The sequence below is a fragment of the Callorhinus ursinus genome, unplaced genomic scaffold (genome assembly GCF_003265705.2).
Source record: "Callorhinus ursinus isolate GAN/ISIS: 27379988/994484 unplaced genomic scaffold, GSC_fseal_2.0 scaffold3, whole genome shotgun sequence".
Taxonomy (NCBI): Eukaryota; Metazoa; Chordata; class Mammalia; order Carnivora; family Otariidae; genus Callorhinus; species Callorhinus ursinus.
Genome location: NW_027397065.1, coordinates 79888279 through 79903421, shown reverse-complemented (window position 1 = coordinate 79903421; position 15143 = coordinate 79888279). Strand labels below are relative to the sequence as shown.

Here is a 15143-nt window from a genome sequence, read left to right as displayed (position 1 = left end):
AATGCCTTCAACAGATCCTCCTCCTTCCCGGGAAAGCTGTAGCCAGCTCCCCAGGTCCCAGTGTCCTTTGGGGGACCCGCCCAGAGGTCTCACAGCACCTGGAGAATGGCATGGAGGGGACAGGGGTAGGACTCTACAGGAAGGCAAATAGGAACGGCTTTAAAACGTACCTTCTGACATTCAAATAGGTTATCTCAACGGGCATGAAAGCTAGGCATTGGCGTGAAAGCTAGGCATTAGCATGAATCTTGGCCAAGTCGGGCGCTAGCCAAATCGCAAAGTGGCCAGGAGGACATGGCTGGGAGGACGGAACTGAGAATCTGTCCCTTCTGCTGGGCCCTTGCAGACACTGTTCTCTCCCACCAAGGCCAGGAAGGAGCACTTGCACGTGGAATGCTCGCTGATGCCCCAGAGAGTTAGCTGAACTGGCTTCTCCCGGGTGCTTCCCTCTGGGACCCACCGTCCTCCAACGCTCCTGCAAAGGAGACTCTCTGGGGGCACCCACCTTGGTAACGACATTGTCCTCCGGGCCCTCCTCTTGTTGCCCAGTCAGTGCTCCCCCGGGGATTCCCCAACTGCCCACGCCTGCACCCCCAGATACCCAAGTCGGTACTGCAACCATCCGTCCCCTGAGCATCAGCCCATGGAGCTAACCTGGCAGGGACTTACTCGGACAACTACTTGGTGGCCCACAGGCACATCAAATTCAACCTCCCACGACTGGACAGGTCACCCTCCTTCCCCATGGCCCCGACCTGCTGAACCTCAGGGACCCTCACACTGTTTAATGCAGTGTGCAGAAAGAGAGGGGGGGCTCCTCGTAGACCCTCCACCTCTTTCTCCCCACCCCCCAGGTCACTCGATACTCCCGATTTTACCTCCAGTCCCCCCCGAATCCACCTCCTCTTCTCCACCCCCCACTGCCTCTCCTCACCACCCCCATGCTCCTGCGATGCTCCTAACTGGTCTCTGGTCCCAGGCTCTCGCTCCCCTCCTTCATCCGGGGGCGGAGAGGGGGGGGCGAGAAAAAGCGAAAAAGCAGAATTTGGCACAGCGGCTGCGTGGGCTTCTGGGCTAACCTAACGGCGTCTCCCCCTTGCTCACCCAGCTGCAGCCGCGCTGCGCTCCTTGCAATCCCGTTCACACCCAAGCCCCCTCCACTGAGGGCCTCTGCGCACACCATTTCCTCTGGACATTCCACCACAGAGGGAGCTGCGTGGACCATTCCCCAGCTCGTTCTTCAGGTGTCTGTTCAAGGTCACTCCCTGAGATGCCAGCAATGACCACTTCAGCAGAGTAGCACCTCCTTGCCACTCCCTGTCTCCTGTCCCTGCTTGTTTCCTCCAGAGCATCCAGCTGCTTCTAGCCTTTTGTGTATTTGTTTGTCGTCTTTCTTCCGCCATTTCCACCACTGGAATACGAGCTCCATGAAGAAAGGGATCCTCTATACCCATTTTGTGTCCACTGTTACATCTCTAGCACCTAAAACCACATTGGTAGAGTAGACACTCAATAAATATTTGTTGAATTTTTGAATGGAGCCTTCAGAAGGAAGGGTCTAACACGACGCTATTTATATTGGGGTGACAGATGGAAACTGCTGTGTTGATGTAGTCCGAATTCTTTGCACAGCCCAATGGTAACCCCTTCATAAACTGGCCCCAACATTTCTCTTTCCAACCTCACCTCTGGATATTCCCCGGAGCACATAAAACAACTCTCCCCCTCCCCTCCTCCTTTTCTTTCTGTCTCTTCATCCATCTGTAGAAGCGAGTATGTAGGAGTGCTACTGTTCAGGCTTCCATGAATTAACTGAGTACCTAGTACAGAACCGCTACTCAATATGTCTTAGCTCTCTTGGACTTTTCACAATACTGATCGTCTTGTCTCCTGCCCAGTCCCCATAGGCTCTTGTTTGTTATCTAAGGAAACTCTATTGCTTCTTCCTGGCCCACGTGTGATAATTTAGTGTGCATAGCATAACCTTGCATTAGAATTATTTGCTTACTAATCTGTTTCTATCACCAGGAATCAGAATGTGTCTTTGTCATCACTGTATTTCCAGCAGCTAGAAATCATGATACACCTCGTTTATTTGTACTCATTTGAATCCATCCCCAATTTAAAAACAGTCATGCACAACAGGATAAAAAGAAAAAAAAAAAGTAGGAAAAAGCTGAGGTAAAGTTATTATCCAAATAACATAATCAAAATTGTGCAAAATCACTAAAGAAGAGCTTTGTAGTTATTAGAGAGGAAAACCTGATGGGTTTCTAGAATGAGAATTAATCTGGTAAAAACAACCCTGTCTTTTAGGTCCTCAACCAGAAGTTCCTGGTGCTAAGATACTGAGGTCTGAGAGAACAGCTTTACATGGGAACTCATGAAAGAGACACTGTGTCTAATAATAGGCACATGAGACCACCGCTCAAGAAATGTCTGCTAAATGCTGAATACAAAAAAGTCCATAACTATTTTCAGTGAACTGTAGCCTTTCTGTTTCGCAAGACTTTTCTTAACCAGCCCCACCCTATTCAGGCGGGGGGAATATCCTCTAGTCCAAGCTCAGTTCACCAAACCTTTTGAATATCTTACAGTGTTTCAGATCCCATGCTGGTTCCAGGCATCCAAGAACAATACTTCTATTCCACGCTCCCCAGAATGTACCCTCAGCATGAGGCAGGTGAGTCTCCCCATGCTGACAGAATCTGGCTCTTACCCCCATTTATTCCTGGGTTTGTCCCTCATTGTTAATCTTGCTTTTACAATTATATCTTCTCTTTTAGGTCTATACGATCGATAATTCACACAGAGCTTTCATTAACTATTCCAACCCTCCTGATCTCCACTATTCCAAAACTGTAAGGCTCTAGGGTCTGTGGCATACGATTTAAAATTGTGGTGTACTGTTTCAGTCAGTTTGCTGAACCAGCCATGCCTCATAAACTGGAGCGTAAGCCCTCAGAGCCAAGGACAGACCTGGGGCTTCTGGTATATCCTCTAGGCCCAGCACCATGTGGGCCTGGAGCAGACACTCATCTACAGCTGCTGATTGCCCAGTTGGAGCAGAGATAAGGTGAGGAACATGGACTAGACTAGCTATCAAGCTAAAAAAAAATCCTTCCTAATGCAGAAGCAACATTCTTCCAACATAATTATTTTTGCACTATGCCGAAATCATTAATTCTATAACGCTGCAAAATGTAAGCCCTAATCATTGGCTGCCATAATCTATCTTCTCTTTAGAGTGACACAATAAAACAAAACAACAAAACAACACAAAATTTGTGGAGAGAGGGCATGGCTTCATAACCCAGCCCTGTGACTATGGTCTAGCACTGTGCTACTCAACCCGGTAGCCGCTAGCCATGTGTGGCTATTTAAAATTTAACTTTAAATTTAAAATACAGTTCCTGCATCAGACTAGCCACATTTCACATGCTTAACAGCCACAAGAGGCTACCATACCAGACAGTACAAATGTAGACTATTTCCATCACTGCACATATTCTATTGAATGGTACAGGTCAATGTCATCCTTTGATAATTCAACTGAACTCCTACAAGCCTCAGTTTCCTCTTGTGTAAAAAGGGAACAATAACTGCTTTACTGAGTTGCTGTAAGATTTAAATAAGGTGCTGAATATGAATGCCCCTAGTAATTTTAGTATAGCTTGGCAAACTATAATTGTATAGTTATATACATATATGTATAGCTTTAAGTATATATATAAAATAAGAGTCTAACAACTGTCAATAATAGCATCTGTCAAAGGGAGTTACTATCAGTTAGAGTAAAGAAATTCTATTTCAGGCTATGTGAATGCTGTCCAGGAGGAGGGGAGAGAGAACACACCGGTGAGACCATCTCAGGAATGCTGCATTCAGGAGGAATACAGATAAACTGAAGCGTGTCCGGAAGAGTCTGGAAAACAGTGAGGGAAGAAGCCCAGAAGTTCTCAACTGGGAGAGAAGGACGCAGCAGGAGCAAGAAGAAAATGCATCTTGAAACAAAGGATTGTCCTAGAAAGGGGATGTGGATCTTGGGCAGCTGCCGAGATAATCAAGAGGTGGGCTTAATTCATTGTAGGAAAATATTTACTATTTCATTGTCACCAAGGGAAATGCTGCCTTATGGAGAACTGGGCTTGTGATCCCAGAAAGTGGGATCAAACGCAGTGGTTCTCAAACTTGTGTGTGTATCGAGTTACCCAGGGAGCTGAAGAAAATTCAGATGCTTTGGTCCCACCTCCAGGGATCTTGGTTCAGTAGGCATGGTGGAGTGGAGCCCATGATCTTTGTCTCTAACAAGTGCCCAGGTGGTGCCCTTGACCATGCTGGTCAGAGACCACTCTTTGAGGACCACTATTCCAATGCAAGCTGGAAGAACCCATCAGTGGCGGTATAGTGGGGGCTCTTGAAACCAAGTGAGAGTTGGACTTTGCAACCTTCCAAACCAGCTCTTGAGGACGGTGCCGCAAGGACTCCCGGTGGGTCCTGGGCATGGCAGACAGCACAGATGCCCAGAAGGCGGAGTTCCACGGGTCTCTTGCCACGTACACCCTTGTGTAGTCACCTCAAGCAAACCACTTTCTTGCAGTTTTTTTATTTACACAAATGGTGAGGAATGTCATCGTGCAACGTTACATGCCCTGAAAGAAACAGCCTACGCTAAGACTGTTCTGTAGGCCATGGTCTCTAACTGCGGGTTCAAAACTAAATCACACCAGAGCGGCTTTCTAGGCTGTGGGGGCAATCTGACCCAAGAGGGGGGCTGCATCATAAGGCATTCAATAGCAGTACTCTGACCAGCAAGGAGACTAAGAAGAGGGTCATTTGGCTCCATCGCTTACCTATCCGAGGCAACGGCCATGTCGCCAGACAAAACAAAGATCCGAGCTTGCCACTACTCTCACCATAAACAGACATTTCACACAAAGATCTGTGCCTGGAGTTTTTAATAGGTTTATTCATAATAGCCAACCCTGAAAAGCCGCCAAATGAACATCACCTAGCAAATGGATAAACAAATTGCGGCATATCCCTTAAATGGCATACTAGGTAACAATAAAAAGGAACAAATCATGGATATATACAACAGGGATGAATCTCAAAACTTTATGCTGAGTAAACAAAGCCAGACACAAAAGACATCATATTAATATGGTATCATTTATATGAAACTTCGGGGAAGACAGATCTAACCTATAGTGATGTAAAGCAGATTAACCCCCGGAGGTGGGTACTGACAGATAAGGGACTCGAAGAAATCTTGTGGAGTGATGGAGTGTTCTAGATCTTGACTGCTGTATGGTTATAGCATACAGAGCATATATTTGGCTGTACACTTGAAGTGTGTGCATTTTATTGACAGCATACTGCAAGTTAATCCCTTAAAAACAAAAATAAATGGTGTTTTCTGCTTCATTGGGTCCATCCTATTTTATGTTGTGCTTAAAAGTGGTGTCCCTGACTGCCTCTGAGAGGAAACTGGGTAGCCAGGGACAGGCGTGGGAAAGAGTTCTTCAAGCTGTTTACCCTTTTGTACTTTTAAACTTTTGAACTGTGAGGCGGTATTAGCGATTTCTTAAAATAAGTAAAATTTAAAAATAAGAAAAAGAATTTTAAAAACATGTTCTTTGTTGGTAAGATGAAAAAGACACAACCCTAAGACTATTGGGCCATTGCTCAATCTATTTCAGGTTGTAGAAATCCTGCTACTTGAGACAGGCACTATCTGTGGTCTGTGTTTTATCAAATTCCTTGGAGCTATGAGTGAATGCCATTTTTTTAGTATTATTTAGTATTCCAGCATTTTTCATAAAATATATCATAGATAAGAACACATACACACACACAGTTTTAAAATAATCAGAACTTGAATGTCATGTAACCACCACCAGAGCCAAAAAACAGAACACTGCCTACACCCCAGAACTTTCTATGTGCCTCTCTGTGGTCATACCTTCTCACTCCTCCCAGAGATAAACACTTCCTTGATTTTAGGGGTGAGAAATGTCTTTCTAGGGGCGCCTGGGTGGCTCAGTCAGTTAAGCGTCCGACTCTTGATTTCGGCTCAGGTCATGATCTCAGGGTCTTGGGATCGAGGCCCATGTGGGGCTCTACACTGAACGTGGAGCCTGCTTAGGATTCTCTCTCCCCGCTCCTTCTGCCTCTCCCCCACCTTTCTCCCCCTCTCTTAAAAAAAAAAAAAAGCCTTTCTAATCTCTTATGTCTATAGCCCTAATCGATACTGTTAAATGTGTTCAAAAACCTTTAAAAAAATGGATCATTCTACACATATTGTGTGCTTTTTTGCCCAAGTTACATTTGTAAAATTCATCTGTTTGTAAAATTCGTTGTTGCCTATAGCTGCAGTTTATTTTCACTGTGATATAGTATTTTTTTTTAAAGATTTTATTTATTTGAGAGAGAGAGAGAGCACGAGCTGGGGGAGGGGCAGAGAGAGAGGGAGAAGCAGACTCCCCACTGAGCAGGGAGCCACACACCAGGCTCAATCCCAGGACCCTGAGATCGTGTTCTGAGCTGAAGGCAGACACCCAACCGACTGAGCCACCCAGGTGCCCTTCACCGTGATATAGTATTTTATGGTAGGAATGCATGTACCACAATTTACTTACCCATTAAAAGATTCATGGGCACTTTGACATTTTTTTGTCCCCACTGCCTATAAAAAAAAAAAACAAGTCCAAACACATGGTCTGACATTCAGGGTGACCACACTGTCCCCAACTGTGTGTCCAAAACACCTAGCCAGTCTCCTCTTACTACTTTTCTCTACCAACCACTACCTGATCGCACTTGTTCAGTACCTTGGTCAAAACATTAAGAACAATGTCTTAGGGCTGGAATGCTGTTGACCTTATATTAGATCTACCCAAATTGTCCTGTCCACCCGGGTCTTGTTCAAGCACAATCGCCTTAGGAAGACCCCATGATCTATTCCAGCCACTATGCTGTCACTCCCCCAAAACTCCATCAAATGCATGATACTTTCTCTGCTTCTTCCACCACACCTGCTTCATGCGGCCTTATGTTATACCCATTTGTTATGGCTGTGTCTCGGATTTTGTGCTTCTAGTGCACAGCACTAAAATCTTGCAGATAAAGGACAGGTGAAAAATGTTAGAGCTTTTGAACCCCAACTCAAAGTCTTGAAAGCTACTGCTGGGATCACGTACCAAATCATTCAAAAAAGGTTTAAAAAGTTAATTTCCACAAAAATGCAGTAACACCAATTAAAGAGAAAACATCATCACTTTTGCTTAAGACAAGATTTGGGTTCCTTACATTTTTAACATTGATCGTTTTTTCTCATAAAAAAATACAATTTTAGAGTCCCTGGGACAGAGAATGCTAGAGTGTCACATAATTTAAGATCACTTGATAAGAAGCACATTAAAGAAAATGATGACCCTGAAAATCATTTTAACCACAAAAGCAAGAGAGGGGGATAAAACACCAACATTTTAATGAAATTAATAAATGGATCAGAAATTACAACTAGTGTAAGTATTTCAGAATTTTAAAAGCAGGACTCTTTTTGTCAAAGAAAATACATGCATGGAATGTAGATACTGCAAAGAGGAGAAGAAATAAAACAGATAAGCAGCTTATAACTAGCTATAACTAGCTGGGCTGAATGCCTGGCCATTGTTTGCCTCTCCATCAGACTCATTAAAAAAAAAAAAAAAAAAGAACGGGGGCGCTCTCCTGGCTCAGTCAGCAGAGCGTGTGACTCTTGATCTCAGGGTCATGAGTTCAAGCTGTACACTGGGCGCAGAGCTTACTCTAAAAAAAAAAAAAGAGTTTAAAAAAAATGGACGGAAGACATCACTCCAAAATAATACCAAATATGCCTTTCAATTATTTTATGCAAAAATCCTTCTTTAATGGATGTTATTAAAAATACATCATAGAAAAAAAAATGTTTGTAATTTACATTCCAGAAATTAGGCTAAAGTTGTTAATCTAAAAAGAGTTCCTACAAATCAATAGGGAAAAAGCCCAATGGCACAACTAAAAACATGGACAAAGTTATTTATAGATAATGCAAAGAAAATTATAGTGGCTCTTGAACAGAAGAAAAAATGCCCAAACCCAGAGAAATATAAATTAAAACAAACTGAGATGCTCTTTTCACCTACCTGATATACAAGATCAAAAAGTCTGGTAAAATACCGTTGGCAAGGGTATAGAGAAATGGGCAGTCATACACATTGCTGGCTGGAGTATAAATTTATAGACTGCCAAGGAAATTCTATGATAGCCATCAAAATAACATGTGCACAGGGGCGGTTAAACACCCAACTCTTGATTTCAGCTCAGGTCATGATCTCAGGGTCTTGGGATTGAGCTCAGGATGAAGGCTCCCTGCTCAGTGGGGAGCCCGCTTGGGCATTTTCTCTCTCTCCCTCTCCCTCTGCCCCTCCCCCTGCTCACATGCGCTCCATCTCTCTCTCAAATAAATCAATCTTAAAAAAAATTACACATGCACATTCTCTTGGACCCAGTAATTCCACTTCTGGGAACCTAGCCTACAGAAATGCTTTCATATATGCAAAATAATGCATGTCCAAGGCCATTAGCTAGAACACTCAAATAGGAGAAGTTTAGAAAATATCTTAGTCCATCAGTAGGAGAAAGGTTAAATAATTTTTGACATCCTTATGATGGAATTCTCTGCAACTGAAAAAGAACAAGGAAGTGATCTCCAAGACATACAAGAAGAGGAATAACCCAAATAGTACCCTACAGTTTGCACAGAATATTTCCTATTTAAAAAAAAAATATGCACAGTCTGGAACAATACAGAGAAAACTGGTAACATTGGTTGTCTCTGGGAGAAGACTGGGTGGCCAGAGACAGGCATGGGAAAGAGATCTCTGAAATATGTATCTTTTTTTTACCTTTAAATGTTTGAACTCTGAGGCTATTAACTGTTTTTTAAGTAAATACAATTTAAAATTAAGAGAATTTTAAAAACATGTTCCTCACTGGTACAATGAGGGAAACACCGTCCTAAGATTATTGTACTGTGGCTTGATCTAGTACAATGCAATACATCCTCCTTATCTGAGGACTCACATAACTTCAGAACAGGATACAGAAATTTGGAATAAACACTAGAAATACATACAGCTAAAATAACCAAAATAAATTCACATTCAGCGACCCTGAGAAGATACAGCTCACTTTAAAGAAAAAATCAAGACTAGCACAGATCAGAAAAATTTTCAAGTTGCTCCAGGTAGCCTAGAAAATAGCAAGCGGTGTATGTTTTATGTACTTTCTTACTTCCTAACTTTAAGGTTAATAAGTCCGTGTCCTGTAACAAGGTATCTCCTGTTGAACCCCTGCTTATTCTGCACTGTGGGGATCATGATTATGAGGACACAGTTGCAAAAAAGACGAAGCTTTTCTCCACCCTCCATCAGACTCCTAACCGATGCCAGGGCACGTCCTTGAATGAAGGAGCCACTTTGCCTGCCCTTACTGGTGAGGGGAGCTTTTTGGAGAGACAAACCTGTTGATCAGGGGCTTTTCAGAGAACATTCCTGTAGATTCTATATTGTACTTCACCTGAAAGTATGACTGTTTATCACACTGTGCACATACCCGGGAGGGGGCGCGGGCAGCGGGGCGATGCACATAATCCACCTGTTTGCCTCCCGTTTTCTCACCAGGGAGTAAAGACAGTAAACTTAACCCTCCAGGGAATGGAAAAACAAATCATTCAGTGCCTATCTCAGGTGGCTGATGAAGGCGGCACAGTCTTGGGCGTGTACCTATGCCGGTCCAGATGTCTGCTCGGGGTGAAAAAGCGAATACAAGTACAAGCACGTTTGCACTGGCATGATTTGGGGAAGCAGGCCAAGACCTGTGAGTTTTCCAAAGCAAAAGCCAAAGTTTCCAAGCACGCTGGGCACACCTGTAAGTACAGGTGCATGCGGATCAGCCGACCACCTCCCATGCCAGGCTGGATACGCACACGGAGGATAGCAACTGTTCACGGGGAAGTGTTTCTGGAGAAAAGTTGAAGTGTGCGTCTACCTGTTCCAGAAAGGTGGCCCAGAAAGTGGGGCAGGGCTGACACTTCCTCCGCGGGGCTCAAGGTGCACCCCCACACCGGGCCTGGGGCGCGCCCTCCGCCTGCTCCTGGGCGCCCCAAGGTCACCTGCCCTCCGGGGCGTCCCCACCCACCCCGAGCTCTCACCAGAATAGTAGGTTGGCCGCGACGAAGCCGAGCAGGCTGCGCAGCGGCCTCTTCCAGCTCAGGAGCTCGTCCGCGCGGCAGCCCAACCACAGCACGGGCTCCCCCAGCAGCCAGGTCACGGCGGCGGCCACCCCGCCGGCGGCCTCCTCCACCTGCCGCCCCGCGCCGGCCGCCACCGCCCCTTCCTCCTGCGCTTCCTCCCCCTGCTCCTCGGGGGGAGCCCGGGGCGGCGGCGGCGGCCGCAGCGCCTGCTCCCCGACTGCCGGAGCCGGGCATCCCTCGGCGGCGTGCTCGGGAGGCGCGGGGCTCGCCATCTTCAGCCGCGCTCGCAGGCGGGGACGGGCACGCGCGCGGCGCGCCTGGCTGTCGGCGCCGAGTCCCCGCGCGGGGCGCGCACCGCGGGGCGCTGGCGGCTGGGTGCCTTGTGACGTCAGCCCTCGCGGCGGCGGTGGCGGCGGCGGCGGCAGGGGCGCCTCCCGGGGGAAGTGGGTGCGGCCAAGTTCGCGCAGGGGCGGGGCGCTGGGCGCCGAGGGGCTGGGCGGCGTCCCGTGGAGCGCGCGCCCCCTCGCTGGCCGCGCCCGGGACCCGGCCAAGTCACCCGCACATCTTCACTTTCTGGGTCCCCGCTTGCCCAGACGCCCCTCCCGCTGGCAGCGGATTTGAGCCCCGCGCCCCGGCGGGGGCCGCCTCTGCAACCACAGCAGAAGTCTTTCGTTCTCTGGGAGTAACGTGATGCTATAAATGCTGGATTGAGAAACGAAGGGGAAAAAAAAAAAACAAAAACGTTTGGGTCAATTAAGGAGCGTCAGGCCGCAGCGATGGGGGAGGGCGCTTCCCATCGCGGGCGGAGTCAGCGGGGTCCCGAACGCACGCTGGTCGGCGGGAGGTGCAGGTGAGCGGGAGCTGAGGAGTCAGATCCCTGCGGAGACCCGACGCTTGGCGCGTGTCAAGTAAGGTTTGGCAAGCCTTGACCACGGTTACTTCTGAGTCACTCTGGTCTCCGTGTCTCAACAGCCATCAGGACATGGGTAAGGCGTCTGGGAGTGGGGGTGACAGGGACTCCTGAGACCGCCCACCCCGGCTCTCACTGGCCCTGGTATTTCTGGGGAAGCGTGAGGGGGAGGGAAGAAGGATAATTGCTATGCTCATTTTTCACTATTTGCATTTTAAAAAAATGTTCTAGTCTTTAATCCCCCTGTTCTTAACTTTTCTCTGGAATAAAATGCACCTGCCCTCATCCCGGGCATTCCACCTGCAAGGAATTAGGGCTTCTTATATCCTCTTGGCTCTCATAGTGGCAACCAGCCGACTTTCACAAGATGGATGGGGCTCATTCCCAAAGCAATTAAAGCCTGTTGTTCCAAGGGAGCCTCTGGGGAATGCACCGTAATGCTCACCTGGGTGGTCATTATATGTTTATACCTCTGTATATCATTGATGTGTACATTGCAGACATGTGCACTTGGCTGCATGTATGATATATCTCAAGAGGGTATATTCCTAGAGTTCACTCAAGGGTTTCTTGAACACCTACTGCGCACGCAAATGCTTGGCCAAGCCCAGTGGATATGGCTTACACCCACGGGAAGCTCCCAGGCCAAGGAGGGGCTAATTACAACGTGATAACTGCTGTCATGGAAGTAATTGCTCTATGCTAAGAGTCTTAACTTAAATCACCCAAATTAGGGAAAGAGTGGAAGAGTCAGGTTTCAGGAGGCTTTTTGTAATAATGGTAACTGGTCTGAATTGTGAGGAGGAGGGAAGTAAAGTGGTGGTTGGAGGAGGGGCAATAATTTCTGTTGGAAGATCAACATGAGAGAAGGTATGGAGTTACACACCCGGATGCACAGTTCCTTATGTGTTTTTGCGGCAGACGGCCAAGGCCCTGAACGATCCACTAGCGGTACAGGGTTCGGGGGTTTTCCTGAAGGCAGTGTCCGATGTGCCCCCAGGAGAATCTGACCACCCGATAGAAAGTGGCCAGGGAGGCAATGAAAAAGCACGTGGAAACAATTCAGGTATTTTTTTCCGCAAAATAGACTCCCCTTTTCCCAGGTGTTGGTTCCCTCCCTTGGCTCTACTGCAGAAGCTTCTGAAAGATAAAGGGGCTTTGCTGTGTGATCTGGCCTTTGTTTAGGCTTGGACACAGCCCCCAGGGGTACGATATTCTACCATTTTCACTAGACTCTGCAGCTGGAGGGGAGAATGCAGGGCAGAGGAGACGAGGAACTAGGTCATCCTGATTGTCCAGACCAATGTGCATGTGCTTCTGGAGACATGTTCACAAGATTCTTCATGTTCCTTCCTCTCCCCCTGAATTCTAATTATTGTCCTCAGGGTCTGTGGAAGTAGTAAAAGGTGTGGACAAGAAGACCCATAAAAGCTAAACTTGAGTTGCTACATGTGGTTTGCAACCCTTTTTATCTCTATTTAAGAGAGATTCTCTCTTATCTTTTATCCCTGCCCATAGCTACGTGAGTCCACTCACCTTTATCTTCCAAAAGTAGCTAGTAAGCTTGTAATAGAAAAAAATGATGAATTATTAAATCTCACTCCAGAAGGCCCCATAGACAACATCAAGCTAAGCCTTAGAATGAGATGGAAATGCCCCAATAGTGCTTTTATTTTCCTTAAATAGGTTTTCTTTTCTTTTTTTTTTTTTAGGGTTTTATTTATTTGAGAGAGAGAGAGAGAGAGTGAGAAACAGCATGAGCGGGGAGAGGGTCAAAGAGAGAAGCAGGCTCCCCGCTGAGCCGGGAGCCCTACGTTGGACTCCATCCCAGGACTCCGGGATCATGACCTGAGCGGAAGGCAGTTACTTAACCAACTGAGCCACCCAGGTGCCCCATAAAATAGGTTTTCTATTAGAATCCTACAGTAGGCCCATGACTCCCACATGAAAGGAGCCGTGCACACGTATTGTATTATTTATTAGTCCCTCACATAGATGTTTTTGTGCTGATAATTTTATTGAAGCAATTTTTACCTTCCTGTTCTCACCATATCCTCTACTCCTTATTCCTAATTTTCCCTCATTTCCTTGTCACTGAGCCAAGAGAACTAGACAGTTCACTCTAAGCCCAGATAAACAGGTACATAACACCACAATAGTAACACGCGGGAAATGGAAAAGAAGATCAGACCCGGTTTCCAAGGCCCAGCTTGTAGAAGGAATTGGTTATTTCTGCTTTGGGTTGACTGTTGTGCTTGTAAGAATCGGAATGTCCAAACTAAAATAGTCTCCATTTGAGAAGCATTGTGTCAGGGTGGTGCTTACCAGAGATGAACAACCTCGCACCAAGATGGTGGCCATCCATACACCGGTTGGGGCACGCAGTTTAGGGATCACTCCCTCATATTACACAAAAGAGGTTTTTAAGGCTTCAGAATGGTTAAAGAGAACGAGGTCCTATGACAACAAGAGTATATCCTGAAAAGGTACTCTTCATTTATCCCATGCGCACACACACGCACACAATCAGCAAGGATGACTGCAGATCATTAACTTCCAACCCCTTCCCACTGAGCTAGCGGTCACACCCAAGTCCGCACACTAGCCACTGCGCTGGTCCTATGTTGGAGTTGATCATCCGGAGGACGTGACTGCCAGTTGACCCATAAGCAGGACCTGGGCAACTGGAGGCTCCTTACCCCCCCCCCCCCGTTCTTGGAACGTCTGTTTTGTAACTGTGGTTCCCACCGTGGGAGCCGTTTCAAGGATGCAGTCTTGAGAGAGGGAAGTATTGTTGCGTATCGCCTCTGTATACACTTTTAAGATTCTGGCCAGGAGGTGTGGAGATCTTGCCCAAGACAAGCCTCGTCTGTAAGTTCTGGCCAGGAGGCGTGGAGATCTTGCCCAAGACAAGCCTCGTCTGTAAGTTCTTTTGCTTATTCAGGCTGCCACCTACCACTGTGGGGTGGCCCGCCTCCTCCTCCAGTCTCTCTTTGTCCTCTCTGTAGGGTGGGGGTAAGTGAGGGGGTGTTCAGATTTCACCTGGGAAGCTGCCAAAGTTGTGAACCATCATCCTGGTCTGTAACCTCTTCTTGTTTCACCCCCCACCATGGTCCTGATTCTGTCTCATTGCAATTTTGTATCATTCCTTATTTCTTCATTTATTGATCATTAAACATTCATTAAAGGCTGGCTGTGGGCTTACAGTAAGACAAACAAGGCTGCTTATTTCCCTCCTGGCGCTAGGTCATGGGCAAGGGAACCTGAAGAAGTGATCAGTGGAGGGAATGGGGAGGTATGGTATGTGCACAGCCTGAAAGCAGGAGGGGAGCCAGCCTGGCCCAGGGGGGAAACCATGAGCAGTTCCGAGCTAGAGGACAGAGTGAGAGGAGCTCGTAGTTGCTCAAAAGGGCCTCCTCCCTGGTGCTGCTCAGGAGTATGAGCTTTGAGGTCATTGGCGGGCTTTCAGCCGGAGGGTGAAGTGGCTTGGTTTGTGTTTTAGAAAGGTATCTCTGAGCAGCGGATTAAATAGAGCCTGGCAGAGTCACTGGAAGAAACTTCTTCCTTGTCATTCATTAAGGTGAGGAATGTGGCGAGGCGAACAGGAGATTCATCAATGTCAGGTTGCGGGCTACGGAGGTCTGGAGCTTAGGGAGCAGCAGGGGTCCTGGCCAAGAGGTAGATCCAGGCAGAGGGAATGATCAGCAGGAAAAGAAAGGCCCAGATGAGTTCAGAGGCACCAGCCAGAGCAGGTGGCCTGCCTGGGATAGGATATGTTGAGGCTTTTGGATAAACAGACCAGATGGAGGAGAGTTTTGAGGACCATTCTCCAAGTTTAGTGGCAGTCCTGTGAGCAATGGAGAGTTCCTGAAGTTCATGGGTTTCTTTTTGTTGTTTGTTCTTAACCAAGAAAGTGGTAGACTCAAAATGCCAGTCCCCTGAGGTCCCAGGCAA

The 15143-nt window shown here is 47.1% G+C and overlaps 1 protein-coding gene across 1 annotated transcript in view; it reads right to left on the bottom strand.

Moving 5' to 3' along the window:
* The window catches only part of RETREG1 (reticulophagy regulator 1), a 126460-nt gene extending 115818 nt beyond the window's left edge, over positions 1-10642 (bottom strand). Inside the window, exon 1 of the mRNA XM_025867452.2 lies at positions 10238-10642. Within this exon, the coding sequence (XP_025723237.1) occupies positions 10238-10551 (314 nt within the window). The 5' untranslated portion in view covers positions 10552-10642. The remainder of the gene's footprint in view (positions 1-10237) is intronic.
* Positions 10643-15143: the final 4501 nt, after the last annotated feature.